The following is a 15965-nucleotide window of genomic DNA, read 5'->3' as shown; positions in this document are numbered from 1 at the left end:
GGTGCTAAAAAATATAGCAAATAAAAGTTGCAAAGAACGAAAGACTTTCAAAGTCTTGACACCATGGTGGATGATCCGTGCAGATTAATGAGTTAAACCGTGATTCATACATACTAAATCAGGCAAGTGGATTTCTTGTGAGCTAAACTCTGAGCTATTGTGGCTCTGAGCTAAACCAGGGAAGTCTTCCACAGTCGGCATACTTTGCCATGCGTGTTAGGCTTCCTTTTCTTTCAGGTGATTATGCAAAATTGGACATTTCTTCTTCTTCGCCACCTCCCGCCCCCCTTTTTGAATCTGCATATTGGATAAAACGTTACACAGTTGTCACATTGCGGTTTCTCACCGAAGGATGTCTTCGAGTGCCACCTACCGAGTGAAGGCTGCAGTTCGCATAATGCCGGGCAAATATCAGAAAGGTTTTCCCTGCCGCTCTTCAGCAGAGCGTTTCCCTTTTTGTTTGTGAGCTGCAAATTGGAAGCAGCACAACGCGTAAATCCTCAGTGCTTCCTCTTGTTCGCGACACTTCTCTTTCTCCTCCACCGCCGACGGGCTGAGTGCTTAAAGCCTCGGTTTTCCTCTTGCGGTTTTGAATGCGACAGCAACATCTTTAAACTTTTTTTGTGCCCTGTCGATCGTTCTCTTTGCATGAAAGTTGCTGTTTTCTGAAGCTGGATGATGTAAACACGTCAGAATTGCCTCTCTTTGAAACGACTGGGTGAAAACGTTTTCGTCTTCATGAGCAGTTGCATGTACGCCGCAAAAACACAAAATCTTACCACATATTTTCAGCCTAGTTTCTAGTGAAAATATCTCTGTACGCTTGAATTAAGACAAAACAAACTTACAAATAACTTTTCAGAAAGAAATAGGAGCTCTAGGCACAAATGCATAATGCTGCATTTGTTTCCAAGTAACTGCTACCTTCGGTCATATCTCAAACATGACTTAAAAGAAATATGTCTGAAGGCGGCGCTAGGTCCATGCAGTAGTTGTATCTTTATATCCAATTGATAGAAAGTTGAAAAAAAAAGTTGATTTTGCATAACACTGCCCCTTTAATATTGATGTAAAAGTATTAGTTGTGAGTGAAATAATCTGCCAGTGTAACAAGACAGTTCAATGTGTAATATTGGAAAAACATCTTGTTCCACTGGGAGATTATTTCACTTACAACCAGCACTTTTTCATCAAGATTAAGGAATTACTGACTTAAAACGAGCTCCTATTTCTTACTCAAAAGTTAGAAATAGTTAGTTCTGTCTTATTTCAAGGTAACTACGATATGCACTAGAAAGTAGACCAGATATTCTCGGTAAGTCTTTGTGGGTTTTGTGGTGTCTTTCACTCTGGTTTCCCATTTGCAGTTAATCTTGCCATGAATAGCTGATCTCCTCCTGTCTCTCCGTAGTGCTGCCGTCACTTTAGCTTCACACACTGTCGGGTAGATTAAACACAGCAACCAGTTCTGTAGGTTTGCTTGTTCTAGAGGTCAGTGTCTGTTATTTTTTCTAATAGTGTCCTCTCTTTTTCTCTTCCACCTTCCCAATCCCACCCAAAACCCCAATTCTGCTCCTTCTCCTCCTCCTCCTCTTCACCACCGACCTTCATTTTTAACGCATTAACCTTTTATTTTTCCCTCCTCTCCGTCCCTCCACTGCTCCTGTTTCGACTCCACTCTCTCATCCTCCACGCCACGCTTCCCGTTGTGTTTTTAATTTTTGTCTTTTTTTAATTTTTTTATTGTGTGTGTGTGTGTGCAATCAATGCATGCGGGCTTTTTACTGCCTGACACGCAGACCCCATAGACCCCGATGTTGACTTGTACGAACTGTTCCATGCTCCATACACCCCAGCACCCGACCCCAGTCCCATGATGCCTCCCGTGGGCGTGCAGGCCTCCGTGCTGAGCCACGACACCATCAAGGTGACGTGGGCCGACAACTCGCTGCCCAAGAACCAGAAGATCACAGACAACCGCCACTACACCGTGCGATGGAAGACCAACATCCCCGCTAACACCAAAGTGAAGGTGAAAGACTTTTCCTTTCAGTTTTGTTCAATTTTAAATCTTGTTTACTCGAGTTATAGCCCTGCTTTTGTTTATTTATAGGGCAATTCACTCCAAGAAAAGCTGAATTTGTTCCCTCTAAATAAAACATTACTGATATCTAATACCCTCTGAATTTCCTTATTTTGCTTTTGCTTGTCGTGCGTTCTGACACTACCGAAGGTGCTGATGTGCAGGCAGTGCAGGCATGATGGTACAGAGCGAAGTAATCTGGCGGCGGCTCTGGACCTCAGGGGAAACACAGTGCTGACGTTTGTAACGGAGAACAAAAACATCTGTTGTCATTTAAGCGTTGGAGCTATACAGCGACAGACAGACGCTTCACTCGCTTTTGTTTTATGTGCAACATGTAAAACTCCAGACTGATAACGCAGTGCACTATCCTTTAAACAGTTTTGCACTAAAAAGAGAGTTCTATGTAAACTATATGATGTTGTCTCACCAGAAGCTATAAATGCAATATAATGTGATGTGTAGTATCTATAATTTTGCAGTCTAGTTTCCCCCTCCACATTTATTAACGTTGTTGATAAACATGCATAAAATGGCTTAGAATTGAGGCGCATCTTTTGCAGTTGTATGTAACGCCGCAACTAACTTTTATTTTGGTAATTGATTATTCTATTAATTATTCTGATGATTAATTAGATAAAAGAAATTAGCCTATTTTGGTTGTATTAGTGGAAATACACTAAAAGATGCAAATAAACAAATAATTGTTTTCCTTTTGAAATAAGAAAATAAGCCTTTTTCAACCTAAAATGGAATAACAAAATTATTCACTAAATAGACTTAAACATATTTACAGACAGAGGTTTTTTTATATATCTTAAAAGTAATAGATTTACTTTGTATCAGCAAATTATCAGCTCAGCTCGTTCATTAGTTAATGTCATATAGCGAAGAGGTCATTGACTTTGCAAAAACTCTCTCATCATGAGCAAGCATGAGGCGACAGGGGAGAGGAACAGCTTCCTTTGGAACAGGAAGGAACCTCGAGCAAAACCTCGAGGTCCGATCTACATACTGTGGGTGTTGGTAGAACAAGTGGGAATCTTACAGTGATAGCTGACAGCATATAAAGGCGATAAACACATTTATAAATAAAACTGTTGTTGAGGCTGTTTGTGTTTTAGTTGTTCTTATTTTGTTGACAAAAGAGTATTTTTTTATAGAATTCAACAAGCATATTACCATACCATACCAACTTTATTTATAAAGCACTTTAAAACAACCACAGCTGATACAAAGTGCTGTACATTAAAACACAACATAACAAAAAAAAAAAACTTTTACAGTTATGCCACTGTTATGTTGTGGATGGAAGCTGAAAGGGTCAGAAACCTTTTTAAATGAGACTCAAGGACATGACATGTGGGAGGCCCAACCTGATGCAGAGAGAACGCTGGACACATTTTCAGTAGTTTATCAGAAAATATTAAATAGCGGAAGAGGCCACTCACTTGTCCAGATTATTGACCGTTGTGGACAGAAGCAGTTTGCATGGCAGCTACCCTCAACATGCTTCTTGAGGAGGAAAACGGACAATGCTAATGAGTAGTTGTAATCTCAGAAAGATTATTCCTATAATTTGAAAATCGCTTTGAACATTGTTTTCCGGACAGAAACAGCAGGACTATAAATATTTATCCCGAGCAGAGCCGCGGTTTGAATTTCATAGCTGTTTGTTCTTAGCTTGAGTAACGGCTAAGGATTTTTTTTAAAAGTAAAATTCAAATTGCAGTTTTCTCAGTTTGGGGTCATCACGTTTGCCTGCATCCTTCTGGTTTCGTGAACGTGTGTGGAAACAGTGACTGAGCAGAGCTCAGATAAAGGCTTGCGTTTACTGATAAATTATTCAACAAGGACAAGACAAACAAAGGCAGAAGAAAAAAGAGAAGAGGGTGTAGATCTGACAATGCATTCTCCCTGCCGCCAGCTCACGGGACGCACCAAAATAAACGAACGCAAGCCGGGAAGCCGCACTGAGTCAGCTGACGGGCTTCAAACGCACGCCGCTCGACGTCAACGTAAAGAGATTCGTGATTTATTTATTGTTATTCCGAGGAACACAGAGGGGGAAAATGCCATTTAAACACTGCGCGATAAATGGACCATAAAGTAAATCAACACAAGTTCAACACGAACAGCTCGGTCTTTTGTTACAAGCGGATGCTCTAAGTGGGCTGATTCACACAGCGTGACAATAATTAAAGAGCAGCTCGGACTTATTATGTTCCTGTCCTGTTAATGAAATCAAATAAATTAAGACGGCGCTGCGCTCTGGAGACGTCGTCCTGCGTCTCCTTGTGTTTTTCTGGCATTCTACAGACACAAACAACAGAAGCGCTGTCACTTTAATGCCTCTCTTAGATCGAGTCTAACCAGACAGGCTTGTGCATTATTGAGGGAATGACTGCTCTTAAACTGGCTGCGTGCAGCTAAAGAGTGGAGCGCTTTGCCGGCTTACCCCACTGCCCTCTGTTTGGCAGCCCCCCAGCGGAGAACTGCCGTGGCATCCGGCTCCTTTGCTTAACCCGATTCTCCTACTTATGCTTTATTTTTTCATGACGGCCTGACTCAGTGGAGAGCAAGTAAAATGGTTTCATAAGTCAGCGTTTAAGCATGTCCGCAAGGTGTGTTTTTGGTTAAGTGTTTCTTTGTGGTTGTAGAGCCCATTTGTTTTGTCTAGACTTCTCGCGCAGGTTTGAAATTCTTTTAGAGCCTGTTTGCGGTTCTGTTAAAGAGCACTTCAGTATGCAGAAAATTGTTTTTCTCGTCACCAGAGTGCAGTAAGCCGTGAGAAAACGGCGACCTGCAGTGTTTTTATTTGCTCAGACTTTTCCGACGTATTATTTTTAGTAGGTGTGTAATGGTGCACGTAAATCAATTCAGGAGGTAGACGCCTGGCCAATTTTTGTGCGTTTGGTGTGATTATCGAACTGCTTCTTGCACCTTCTCCATTGTGAAGCCTCACTCTAGCCGGTTAATGTCTGGTTTGGTTCTAGTCAAATTGGCTGTGTCTCCATCGGCGGTGTGTTCCTCACTATGTGGACGTGAACATAGCTCACGGGGGAGCTGTGGTTGACGCTCCAATTATGTCATTTTGTTCGAGTACTCTTGGGCATCCAGTTTCTCCAAAATGTACGTTTGTTGCGCATTTCCCCAATCCAGTTGATGCTGGGTGAGCTCTTCCGCCACAATTGATAAAAGAGATTTGGACCTCAAGGTTTGACTATTTTCGTCATCATGCCAACTTCTATAATCTCAAATTGGATAAGGTGAGGGTGAAGATGATGTAAGTCCACGGGCTAATCAATGAATACAGTCTGCTGACAATCAAGTGACTTGCGCGCAAAACCTGGCTGCGTCCGGCTCGTACCACCTCCAAGGTGGGTCCAAAAAAAATCTTTGCCTACTCGTGTTAAACATTTTTCTTCCATTTTCTAAGTCCGATTATCTTATAAAGTTCTTCTTCATTCTAGCCTTTGGGAGACGAGAAGTCTTTTCATAAACTGTAATTTTTATCATTTTTTCTGGTTGTTTCTCATTTTTCATCTTTTCTGTCTTTCTAACTACATTATTCTTTTTTTTTCCTCGCGTTTCTCTTTGCTTGTTTACTCCTCCAGATGGCCAACAGCACAAGCCTGAGCCACGTAGTGACAGGCCTGAAGCCCAACACGCTTTACGAGTTCTCCGTCATGGTGACCAAGGGCCGCCGCGCCAGCACATGGAGCATGACCGCTCAAGGGACCACCTTTGAGACCAGTAAACACCGCCAACACTTACGCACACGCACGAACGCACGCACACACATTCCTGCAGAAACATTCATCATGAGAGAATTATCAGTGACTGCAGAGTGACAAACCCCTAGCTGGTTGGGAATAACAGTGAACCTCTTGCAGCCCAAATGGAAGGAGGGGACACACCAGAAGATAAGTGATGGCAGTACGGTACAATAATCTGGACAGGTATTATGAGCAGCTCTGCTGTTCAAATTAGGCAGCTTGCCTCAAATTTGGTAATTGGGGATAATTCTACCCGACTTCCTCAGAGGAAAGTAGGCATAACCACACATCAACCTCAAAATACACAATCAGACTAACACTTGGAAAAAAATTAATAAGAATGAGAATTGTTGGGGTTTTTTTTGTTGATATTTATTCCAGTATTCTTCTTGATTTGCAGACCCATGGCCATGTTTCTCCATCTGAGGAGTCACAAACCAACACCTGCCCCAGTCACTGCTTTTAGATGGAGTAAAAAAAAACCTTTACTGGTTTTATTGGTCCTTTTCTGATCTCAACCTTCAAACTATAGGGCACTCCTCTTGTGAATATAGTTTCCCTTTAATTAGTTAGTCCCAGTAAATCAATGGTTTGTTTTAGTATTACCTGTTGGTGTTGTGCATGTGATGCCATATCTCTACATCACAGAATGAAATTATGCTCACAGAGGGGCAGATCATTGACAGAGCGAGAAGTTAAAAGAACAATATACCTAGGGCAGTGTAACAGTCTGTGCAAATGATATTGGCTATATTTTTTTTGCAACTAAAAAAAATATAAATAAAGACACAGAGCTATTTCTGCTTTCCTGTTTTTGCTGTTGTTTTTATAAGCAGTTAAATCATGGTATATATTTTAGTATTTTGGAGAGTTTTAAGCTTCAAGAGTAAATCTAATCTAAAACTCAACTAACTCAAATTTAAATGAAGATGTTCCACTCAACTAGCGTTAGGAGCCATTAAAAATAGTTTTACATAAACACTCTTACTGTATTTTTTCACACTAAAATATAACAAAAGATTTTTATTAACACCTTCACAACACCGAACAGAACGAAGCAGGTACTTTAAGTGACAAATGGAGAATTTAAACTGTTTTCTAAAAGTTTCTGTTCCGTCCCAGGGAGGGGTTTGTCGCACACATGAGCAAACAAATGGATCCTATGAGGTCAAACAATATCAGTCACAGCAACACAATTATTTTCTATCTGATATTCCATTTTAAAAACACGTTTAACTCCTTCTGTCCGTGCCTCAGTCCCCAGCTCTGCCCCAAAAGACGTGACAGTGGTGAGCAAAGAGAACAAGCCACGCACCATAATAGTCAACTGGCAGCCTCCCTCTGAAGCCAATGGGAAGATTACCGGTGAGTATCAAACTAACTTCCTGTCTTGTGGCGCTTGTGCATGCATCATAAAAATATGTGGGGGATTTATATCTGAAATAGAGGTTTGATTTGATAATGGGGCCAATTTTCCACTGCTGAGGGAGAAACAAACTTTTCTTTTATGTATTCTTTGTTAAAGTATTAAACATCTATGTTAATTTAACTTTTCAATGAGTTTTATTGCCGAGTTATCTTGAAATATAATTTACGTAGTACTAATTAAGAATGCACTGGTAAGAAAATTTGGGCTGATATCAATCAATATCCAATATTAATACTGTCGATATTTACTAAAGTTATTTATGCTTCCCTGTTCTTTAAAATGAAAAATGACCCCAGTGCTAACATTGCTTTTCTATTTTGGTTAAACATCCCATAATCCTTTGCTGCTCAACCTTAAAAATTCCACAATTTAAAATGGAAAGTGTTATTTAAATCTACATCCTAAGGAATACTACCCCTATTGAAATGAATAATTACAAATGTTATCGACATGAACGTCCACCGTCTTGTGTGCCGAGTTGCAGAAAATGTTTTGAAGTTTTATGTCCATCAGTGCAAACTAAAGTCCCCGTTCTAAATTTCAAGATGCAGTCTGACTCCGCCTGTCTTGTCCTCTCAGGTTACATTATCTACTACAGCACAGACGTCAACGCGGTGGTCCACGACTGGGTCATCGAGCCTGTGGTGGGGAACCGCCTCACTCACCAGATCCAGGAGCTGACTCTGGACACGACGTACTACTTCAAGATCCAGGCCAGGAACTCCAAAGGAATGGGGCCCATGTCGGAGCCAGTTCAGTTCAGAACTCCCAAGAGTAAGTGTCCAAAATGTGCAGGAGAACGGTCCACAGATCAAAGTGGAAACATCAGCAAGGCTTACAAATCTTATTTAAGTTTTTTGTTGTTGTTGTTGTACAGGATGGCTGCTGTTATGATTTGCAATAAATAAATTAATCAGTTGTATTTCTTTCTTGGCTATATCGCAAACATAGACCACGGATAACTAGTTGTCCACTAATGAAACTAATGAAAAACAAAAATTTCCACCTGAGCAACAAGGTTTTATTGAAAAAGTTGCTTCTGGCCAAAACTTGCATCCAAAAAAAAAAGAAAGAAACAAATGTCACCAAATCTAAATTGAATAATTACCATTTGTGTGATTCCAAGCTGTTTTTTCTGGATATTAGTATAGTGACGTTATAATAACAATGGCTTTCGTACAGCCTTTGTCTTTCTACCTTTTCACATTTTGTTGCGTCACAAGCACAAAGTCCTATATATTTTATGCGGTTTCTATTTGAAATACCAAAACAAAGTACGGCAAACTGTAACTCTGAAAGTGGAAGAAAAAAGTGCATGTTTTTTTTTTCTTTTGTCAAAATATTGTAGAAATAAAGAATAAAATCTTTGCTGCGTAAAAATTACTGCGGCAAACCGAGTTAAGCTTCTGAACTTAGCTTCTGACACCATTCTTTGGGTTTTTCCCTGCTTTAAGTTTCTACATTTTTGCCATAAGTATTAGTGCTGTTGATCACTTAAAAAATTTAATCAGGTTAATCGCACTCCAGCGCTGTGATTTATCATGATAGACTTTGTAAGTATAGGTGTAAATATGGACATTTTCAAAAAAATTGTATTCTCTCAAACCAAACACATCTGAAAATGACTTTTTCCAGGTTTTTATATTCAAGAAATTGCAAAATAAATCATTATGTTTCAAAAGTAAATTAAGAAATGTTAACTACAACCTGCTTGTGCTTTGGTGGAAGGATAATCCCTCATTGCAACATGTACACCCCGCCTTGGTTTTATCCAAACCTGCACACATCGAGGCGTTTTTGAACACGCCAGCCTGACTTTCCTCGCTCATCTATTCACTTGTGTTTGCGACTCTGCATTGTTGACCGCAGGACAAGACCGTGTAACGCGCTGCTATGATCTGAACAACCCTCCACAGGAGATTAAAGCAGATTAATGCGATTAATCACGTGATGTAATATTAGCTCCTTAAGCTTTTTAGATTAATCGTTAACGCGTTAACACGTTAACTTTGACGACCTGCATAACCTTCCAATAAAATGCAGTGATGTTTGTGGTTGTAATGTGAGAAAATGTGAAAATCTTCATCAAGTTCAAATACTTTTACAAACCTTGTAGGTGGATTACAAATGCTACACATCAACTAAGGCAGCTTTAAAACTTTTATTGCTACAGCAGCTGTTTCCTGTCAGTTTGCCCCATTAACTAATAATCCCTCTTCTGACATGTTAAATTAAAATCGTACACTGATCTAACTATATTCTTTACTTTTATTTGCTATAGATTGTTTTATGCCTAAGTTGCGTTTATTTCCTCCATCTGAGTCGTCCTCTTTGAAATCTGCTCCGCTGCGTAGATCGTATTAATGATTTGGGTTGGGGAGCCACACGCAGCTCATTTTGGTTTTAATTTCAGTTACTTAGCAGGGCTGTTTTTTTATTGCCATAATTTTTATTTATTTATTATTATTTTGTTTTGCAAAGCATTTTAAGTTTTGGAAATCAATCTGTGCTTTTATTGTGGGACGATTGAATCATTTCTGGATCAACGCTTTGCTCCTTTTATCTGCTCTGCTCTGTCTATTCAGCAACGGTTTTTGGTTTTCTCACATGTTTTTCATTCCTCTAGATTTGCCCCTCGTCCTCCCCACAGTCCCCCATCTGCCCTCCAACCCCCCATATTTCTTTCTCCCTTGCCTCTCTTCTCGTCTAACTGTTTTTGTTTTGCGTTTTATTGTCTCTTCCTCTCTGCTCTCCTTTGGCCTGTTAAGCTGAGTCCTCTGACAAAATGGCTAATGACCAAGGTAAACTCCCTCTTCTCACTTTATCACTGCCAACTGCACCTCATGTGCTTCTCTTTCTAAGCATCTCCATCTTCTGGGCTGATGACAACTTGCAATGCATGACTGCCAGATTGTGTTTGTGCTCGTAGAGTTTGTAAACCATTGAATTTGCACCAGAAGGCCTGGAGAATCTTATTTTCTTTCTCTCTGTTTGACTCAGCTTTAAATATCCCACCAAAGCCCGGACCTTCAGGCAACTTGTATCCAATTGTCCCTCGAAATTCAGATGGTAAGTCCTTAATCCCACCTGCTGACTAGTCTGTGTTTGCCATTGGCTTTTAAAGCTAATTGGATGGCTAATTGGAAGGCCACCCCTGCTTTGTTTCTCAAAGAATGACATTTACAGCAGAAGGAGATGGAGAAAGAGCAAAATAAATCACAGAAGCACCATTGCACTCAATCATGCATTAGCAGGAGAAATGTCTCGTCATCTTTTGCCAAAGACAAAAGAGAAATCCCTTTATTGGTACAATCTGTCACCGTTCCATTGTTTATGTTTTGTGAAGAACGAAGTTGCACTCAGTGTCTTCTGAGGTTTTCCTGTCGTTTTCTTCCGTAGTTCCTGGTGGCACCCCACCGTATGTAAGAGAATGGTTTTTTGATTGATTTGGGTTGCTTGACACATCGTTGTGTGAAAACAAATCGCACCAGGTGGAAATGTAACAAACGTTGCAATGTTAGTCCCCAATCGAACCGAGTTGATTGAACTATCAGGTGTGGATACAACCCACCACAATTGAACCAGATCTCAGTTCAAATGTGGTGGTGGAGACACCAGTAGAGCTTTTCAGACACCAAAATTCACATTAATATGAACGACCGATGAAGCCTGAAGCGGCAACTTCAGCTCAATGGTGCTCAAGGTGCTCCTGTGCATGTGACTTAGCACTTCTAGTCTAATTCACTTTCTCTCCTCTCGAGGTAAAATAGGTCCGAGAAATGAGAATCTCACCGTGATCATCGTCAGCATAATCGCAGTGGGAGTCTTCACCACCATAGTGGTGGTAGTGGGAGCCTTACTGTGCACGCGGCGCAGCACGTCCCAGCAGAAGAAGTGAGATCTTCACTAACTCATTTCGTTCTGTTATTTGTTTCTTCGTCATTCTCTCTTCCGGTCGTCTTCTTTGCTTATATAAACGAGGCGTTCGTGCCATTTCCCCTCCCCCCCCCTTGCAGAAAGCGAGCGGCCTCGAAGTCATCCAATGGCTCCCATAAGTACAAGGGAAACTCCAAAGACCTGAAGCCGCCGGACCTTTGGATTCATCACGAGAGGCTGGAACTGAAACCCATAGACAAGTCGCCAGAACCCAACCCGGTCATGACCGAGACGCCCATCCCTCGCACCTCGCAGGACATCACCCCCGCCGACAGCGGCCTGGAGAGCAACCCCCACCTGCAGCAGAGGCGCAACTCCTACCGAGGTCAGGTTTGCCCCCCTTCCCACCACAACGCCCCTAAAAGGCAACACTTCTAAGTTAATGTTTTGGAATAAAATCGGATCAAAGCGAAATGTCACCTTTGCTGCCTCAGTGCACATTCATAATAACACCCAGCATAAGTTTGACTCTGCCTGGCAGACAGGAAGTGGCATTTCAAGAGATTGACCAAAAAAAAAAGAAAAAAAGTGAGTTCAATTTCTCAGCTGGAAATTCAGTAAAAACCTGCAGGTATGCTTCCAGGAGCCTGTCTGAAGGTTTATTGGGCAATTTTTAGTGAAGGATGTGTTTTTCTTCTTTTTTGTTGTTTTTTTTTTGTCTGTGATTGCCATGCAAAACATTTCATGCTGCATCATGACATGGCTCACGATGCTCATTACACATCATAACGCCGCGAGCCCTCGTTGATTACGGCTATTTCCTTCAAGTGCAGGCGACAACCGGAGTTGACATTTGGAAATATCACAACGATACAAAGCGGATTAAAGTAATGAGGGATCATTAACTAGAAACACTCAACGTCAGAACAGCAACTGATCTGATTGGCTCATTTCCACCGTACCTTTTAGGCCACGAATCAGACGACAGCATGTCCACACTCGCAGGCCGCCGGGTGATGAGGCCTAAAATGATGATGCCTTTTGACGCTCAGCCACCCCAGCGTAAGTGTGTGAACGTGTCACAGCAACTCAGTAGTAATTATGGAAGAAAAAATAAATAAATCTCTCGAAATCAAAAGCAACAGATTCATCTATTCCATGCTTCTATGATTTGTTTTTTTTTTTTTTTGTGTTTTTGTGAATTTGTCTTACTTCCTGAGTGACGAACCCCAGAGCGGGAGAGTGTTTATCGCAGGAATCTGCATGCGTGAATCCTCATCGTTCATTAAGCATCTCTCATCCTGTTTGTGTGTGTGTGTATCCACCTCCATTTCAATTCACAGCCGTGATTAGTGCTCACCCCATCCATTCCCTCGATAACCATCATCACCATTATCACATGGGCAGCCTGGTATCACCGACACGCAGCTACCTCTACCATCAAGGCAGCGGGTACCCGCGCCCGCACGCCTGCGCCACCCCCATCTCCCACCTAGAGAGGGTGGACTCTTCAGGTGAGACACTGCCCCCTGCTGGACAGCCAGAGGAAGCCACACGAGGGCAGACCACTGTCACTTATTGAACATTTGATTATTCGTCTACGGACAAATGCCGCCATCTTGTTACGTTTGGAATTAATCTCTACTGTCTCGTAGATTTTCTCTAGTTTTTCAAATAATGATGGGATTAAAATGCCAAAGCCAGTTTCCTTTTTTTTTTGGTCTTGTTGCAATAGAAGAGCCTAGATTCAAACAGTTGATTATAAAATGAGGATTTTTCTTAATGTTTTGATATATCATTACACTTTCCTGCCAGCTTTTTTCTTCAACCCTGAAGTTTTTGGATGAACAATTTATATTTCCCCCCCATACAGGTGTTTTCACAAATAGCGTAAAAAAAAAAAAATCACAGTTTTAAAGGATCTTGAATAAGCGTTAATTGCTTTAAATACTGCAGTTTTAAACTATGTAAGGTGTCGGTAACATAGATACGAAATAGGCCTTTTTTCTGATTTCCCAGATGGAGTACAATCAATGGAAAACTGCCTGAATAAATATCTGCACAGCGCAGAATTTAGTTGAGGTTTGATCAGTATTTTAGATTTTGAACTAAAGGTGATAAAATGCAGTTCCTAAAAGAAACTTGCTATATATATCAATTCACTGAAATAGTTCTTTTTATCAATAGATTGGACAAATGGGATTTGTTTCAAATAGAGGTTTAATGATGCCATTGAAATTGTGCTGACAATAGTTGCTTTATACTCTGTGCATTTGAAATTGTAGGAATATTCAGCGCTAATTTAGCAAAACAAAGCTGTGCTGACGGGATAATTGCTTCATCATATAAACTCCCTCTAGAGGAGAAATACTGCAAAGGTTTACCATCAAATCATTGATATTGTTACTGGCTGTACGCTGTAGAGCCACAAAGCGGTGAACGATGTTAACACCAGGTTTGAATCCTACGTTCTCTGATTTTGACACTGTAAATCTAGAAAACCTGTTTAATCAATTGTTGAATATTGCAATTATTTCATGGTTGTGTATCATATTTTTTTCTTGCATAGAGCTCAATACTATGAATGCTAAGAAATGCCTGGATCAGGTGTCTCCTCCTGATCACTACCAATTTCCAGTTTTTATTAAGATCCTGTCTAATCTGACTTTGACCAATTCTTATTTTTTATTATTCCAATCGTAGTAACGCATAAAAAGCTCGAGATTCCCTATCTGACAATGCTACAATTACAAGATTACACCCATTTACAAATTACACCATATGTCATCAACTTAATCCAATTTTAAGTAAACTAGGAAAAAAAACGTGCTTCAAACCGGATCCTGTTAACTGATGCGTTTTTAGACAGAAAATGAGACCTTTTGATTTCGATGCAGTCAACGAACAGGAAAAATACGTTTGAGCATTCGAATTCCATTAGCGATCAAAAGATAATTGGCTCGTTCCGATCTCTGATGAATTTACAGGTTTTGTTGTCTTCCACATAATGTTTCATACGGGTTAACCGGAAAAGGTCAGAAGACGTCGTTCATGTTAGCATAGAATATCTGCAGCTGACTGTTTATTTTTGTCGCCGTCATCTTCTCGTTTTAATGAAGTCCCTGGTTGTGTATAATGTGGAGTTTGAGATGATGCATCTAAATTGCAAATGTTGCCAAAAAATCAGAGCCATTAATGTAAATTGCACCCAAGACAAGCAAAACTGTAATTTATTCAGATTATGGAAGCTGAAACAAATGAGCCAGTGGGTTCAAAATGTCATCTTTAGTACTTAGTTCTCCAATTCGATGACACCCTGGAGAACTCTTTAATTTAATTTCTCTGTGTTTTCCATCCTCATCTCTTCTGCACAGTTCTTTCACCCAACAGTCACTGAGGTCGATGGTTTAAATCCTGCTCTTCCACTTACTTCCTCTGCCTCTCCTCCAGAGTCCGTGAGGAACACGCCGAGTTCGGAGCCCCTCCCCCCACCTACCGCCTCCTCCCAGGTCTCCTGCCCTTCCGAGATCATGGCTGACCCGGAGGGCAGCTACCACGGCTCCACCACCACTGAGGAAGAGCCCAGCTACTCCAGCAACCTGCCGCCACACCGGCCAGCCCACCCGCACGCCCATGCCCACCCCCTCAAGAGCTTCGCCGTGCCGGCGATCCCGGTCTCCGGCCATCCGTCGTACGAGTCCCCCGCCCTGCCCAGCACGCCTCTGCTCGCTCAGACCGGTGAGCACTCGCTTCAGACATACCCAGAGTCTGTTTACCACCAGTGTGAGTTGTTTTATAGCCTTTATTTATATGCTTACAATGTTTTATTCTGTTGATATTTATGACCAAGTTAATGTTCGTCCTTCAAATTTCTCGCATTCCTGTTCAATCCACATTCACTGTAATCCAGAATAATCACGCTCATTTGTTCAGCAGTCTTTGAGAAAAAAGGCTTTCAAAACTGTTTTCTATATATCCGCCTTTAAATAAAATCCCTTTCCAAGCTGTTTTCTTTCTGAAGTCACCGAGTCACTAAATAATCCACCTATGTGTAAACTCTGCTATTCTGCAAAGGCCTCAGAGGTTTTAGTCAAAAAACACAGCAGACAACTCATAAATAAGGCTAAGTGGAAATTTGAAGCAGCTTATAAAACAATACCCCAAGCTTTGAAGATCTAACGTAGCACTGCTTAACCCATCATGACAAAATGGTAAGAGCATGCTACAACTGCAAACCTAGCAATAAAGTCCACTCAGTCTGACTGAAATGACCTTAAAGCACTTTAAGATGAGAGTTTTCAGGGAAACAAGAAAAAACAAGGACATTTCTGAGGTTGAAAAGTCAAACATTTTCTAGAAAAAACTCTGAAATTTCCAGAGGTTTTTCTAGAAAATGTTTGACTTTTCAACCTGAGAAATGTCTTTGTTTCTCAGGTTGAAACGAGGACATTTGACAGACTTTGTGTTGGTCTGTCAACCCGCCACCCTGCAAAAAACTGTGACATTTTGAGGTTGTGGCTCAGTGAAATGTGTACAGGCAGAGTTATGAATACTGCCAGCTCTAACTAAAAAGCCTCTTCCTCCCCTAGGGCCTCCCACTCACCCTCACGTTGTAAAAACAGCCTCCATTGGAACACTAGGGAGAACGCGCACTCCAATGATCGTAACGGTGCCCAACGCCCCCGATGTACCAGAGACGAGCAAAATGCTGGAGGACGTGGACAGCGTGAGTATACTGCCTCATGGTGGCTTTTGGTAGCATTGCAGTGATGATGATGGTAAATATCCATGAACGTTA

General features: G+C 41.2%; 1 protein-coding gene across 18 annotated transcripts in view; it reads left to right on the top strand.

Moving 5' to 3' along the window:
• Window positions 1-15965, top strand: part of neo1a (neogenin 1a) — a 210264-nt gene that overhangs the window by 191449 nt on the left and 2850 nt on the right. For 6 of the 18 annotated variants that reach the window (XM_008404716.2, XM_008404707.2, XM_008404715.2 and 3 more), the window contains 12 exons: window positions 1800-2032; window positions 5701-5839; window positions 7120-7227; window positions 7871-8065; window positions 10060-10092; window positions 10292-10360; window positions 11053-11185; window positions 11308-11552; window positions 12137-12229; window positions 12511-12681; window positions 14618-14950; window positions 15757-15893. In XM_008404716.2, coding sequence (XP_008402938.1) covers window positions 1800-2032; window positions 5701-5839; window positions 7120-7227; window positions 7871-8065; window positions 10060-10092; window positions 10292-10360; window positions 11053-11185; window positions 11308-11552; window positions 12137-12229; window positions 12511-12681; window positions 14618-14950; window positions 15757-15893 — 1889 coding nt within the window. The remainder of the gene's footprint in view (window positions 1-1799; window positions 2033-5700; window positions 5840-7119; window positions 7228-7870; window positions 8066-10059; window positions 10093-10291; window positions 10361-11052; window positions 11186-11307; window positions 11553-12136; window positions 12230-12510; window positions 12682-14617; window positions 14951-15756; window positions 15894-15965) is intronic. The other 12 variants (XM_008404717.2, XM_008404729.2, XM_008404712.2 and 9 more) reach the window with 9 other exon arrangements.

The sequence above is a fragment of the Poecilia reticulata genome, linkage group LG3, assembly GCF_000633615.1.
Source record: "Poecilia reticulata strain Guanapo linkage group LG3, Guppy_female_1.0+MT, whole genome shotgun sequence".
NCBI classification, from domain to species: domain Eukaryota; kingdom Metazoa; phylum Chordata; class Actinopteri; order Cyprinodontiformes; family Poeciliidae; genus Poecilia; species Poecilia reticulata.
This window is presented reverse-complemented; position numbering and strand designations above follow the sequence as displayed.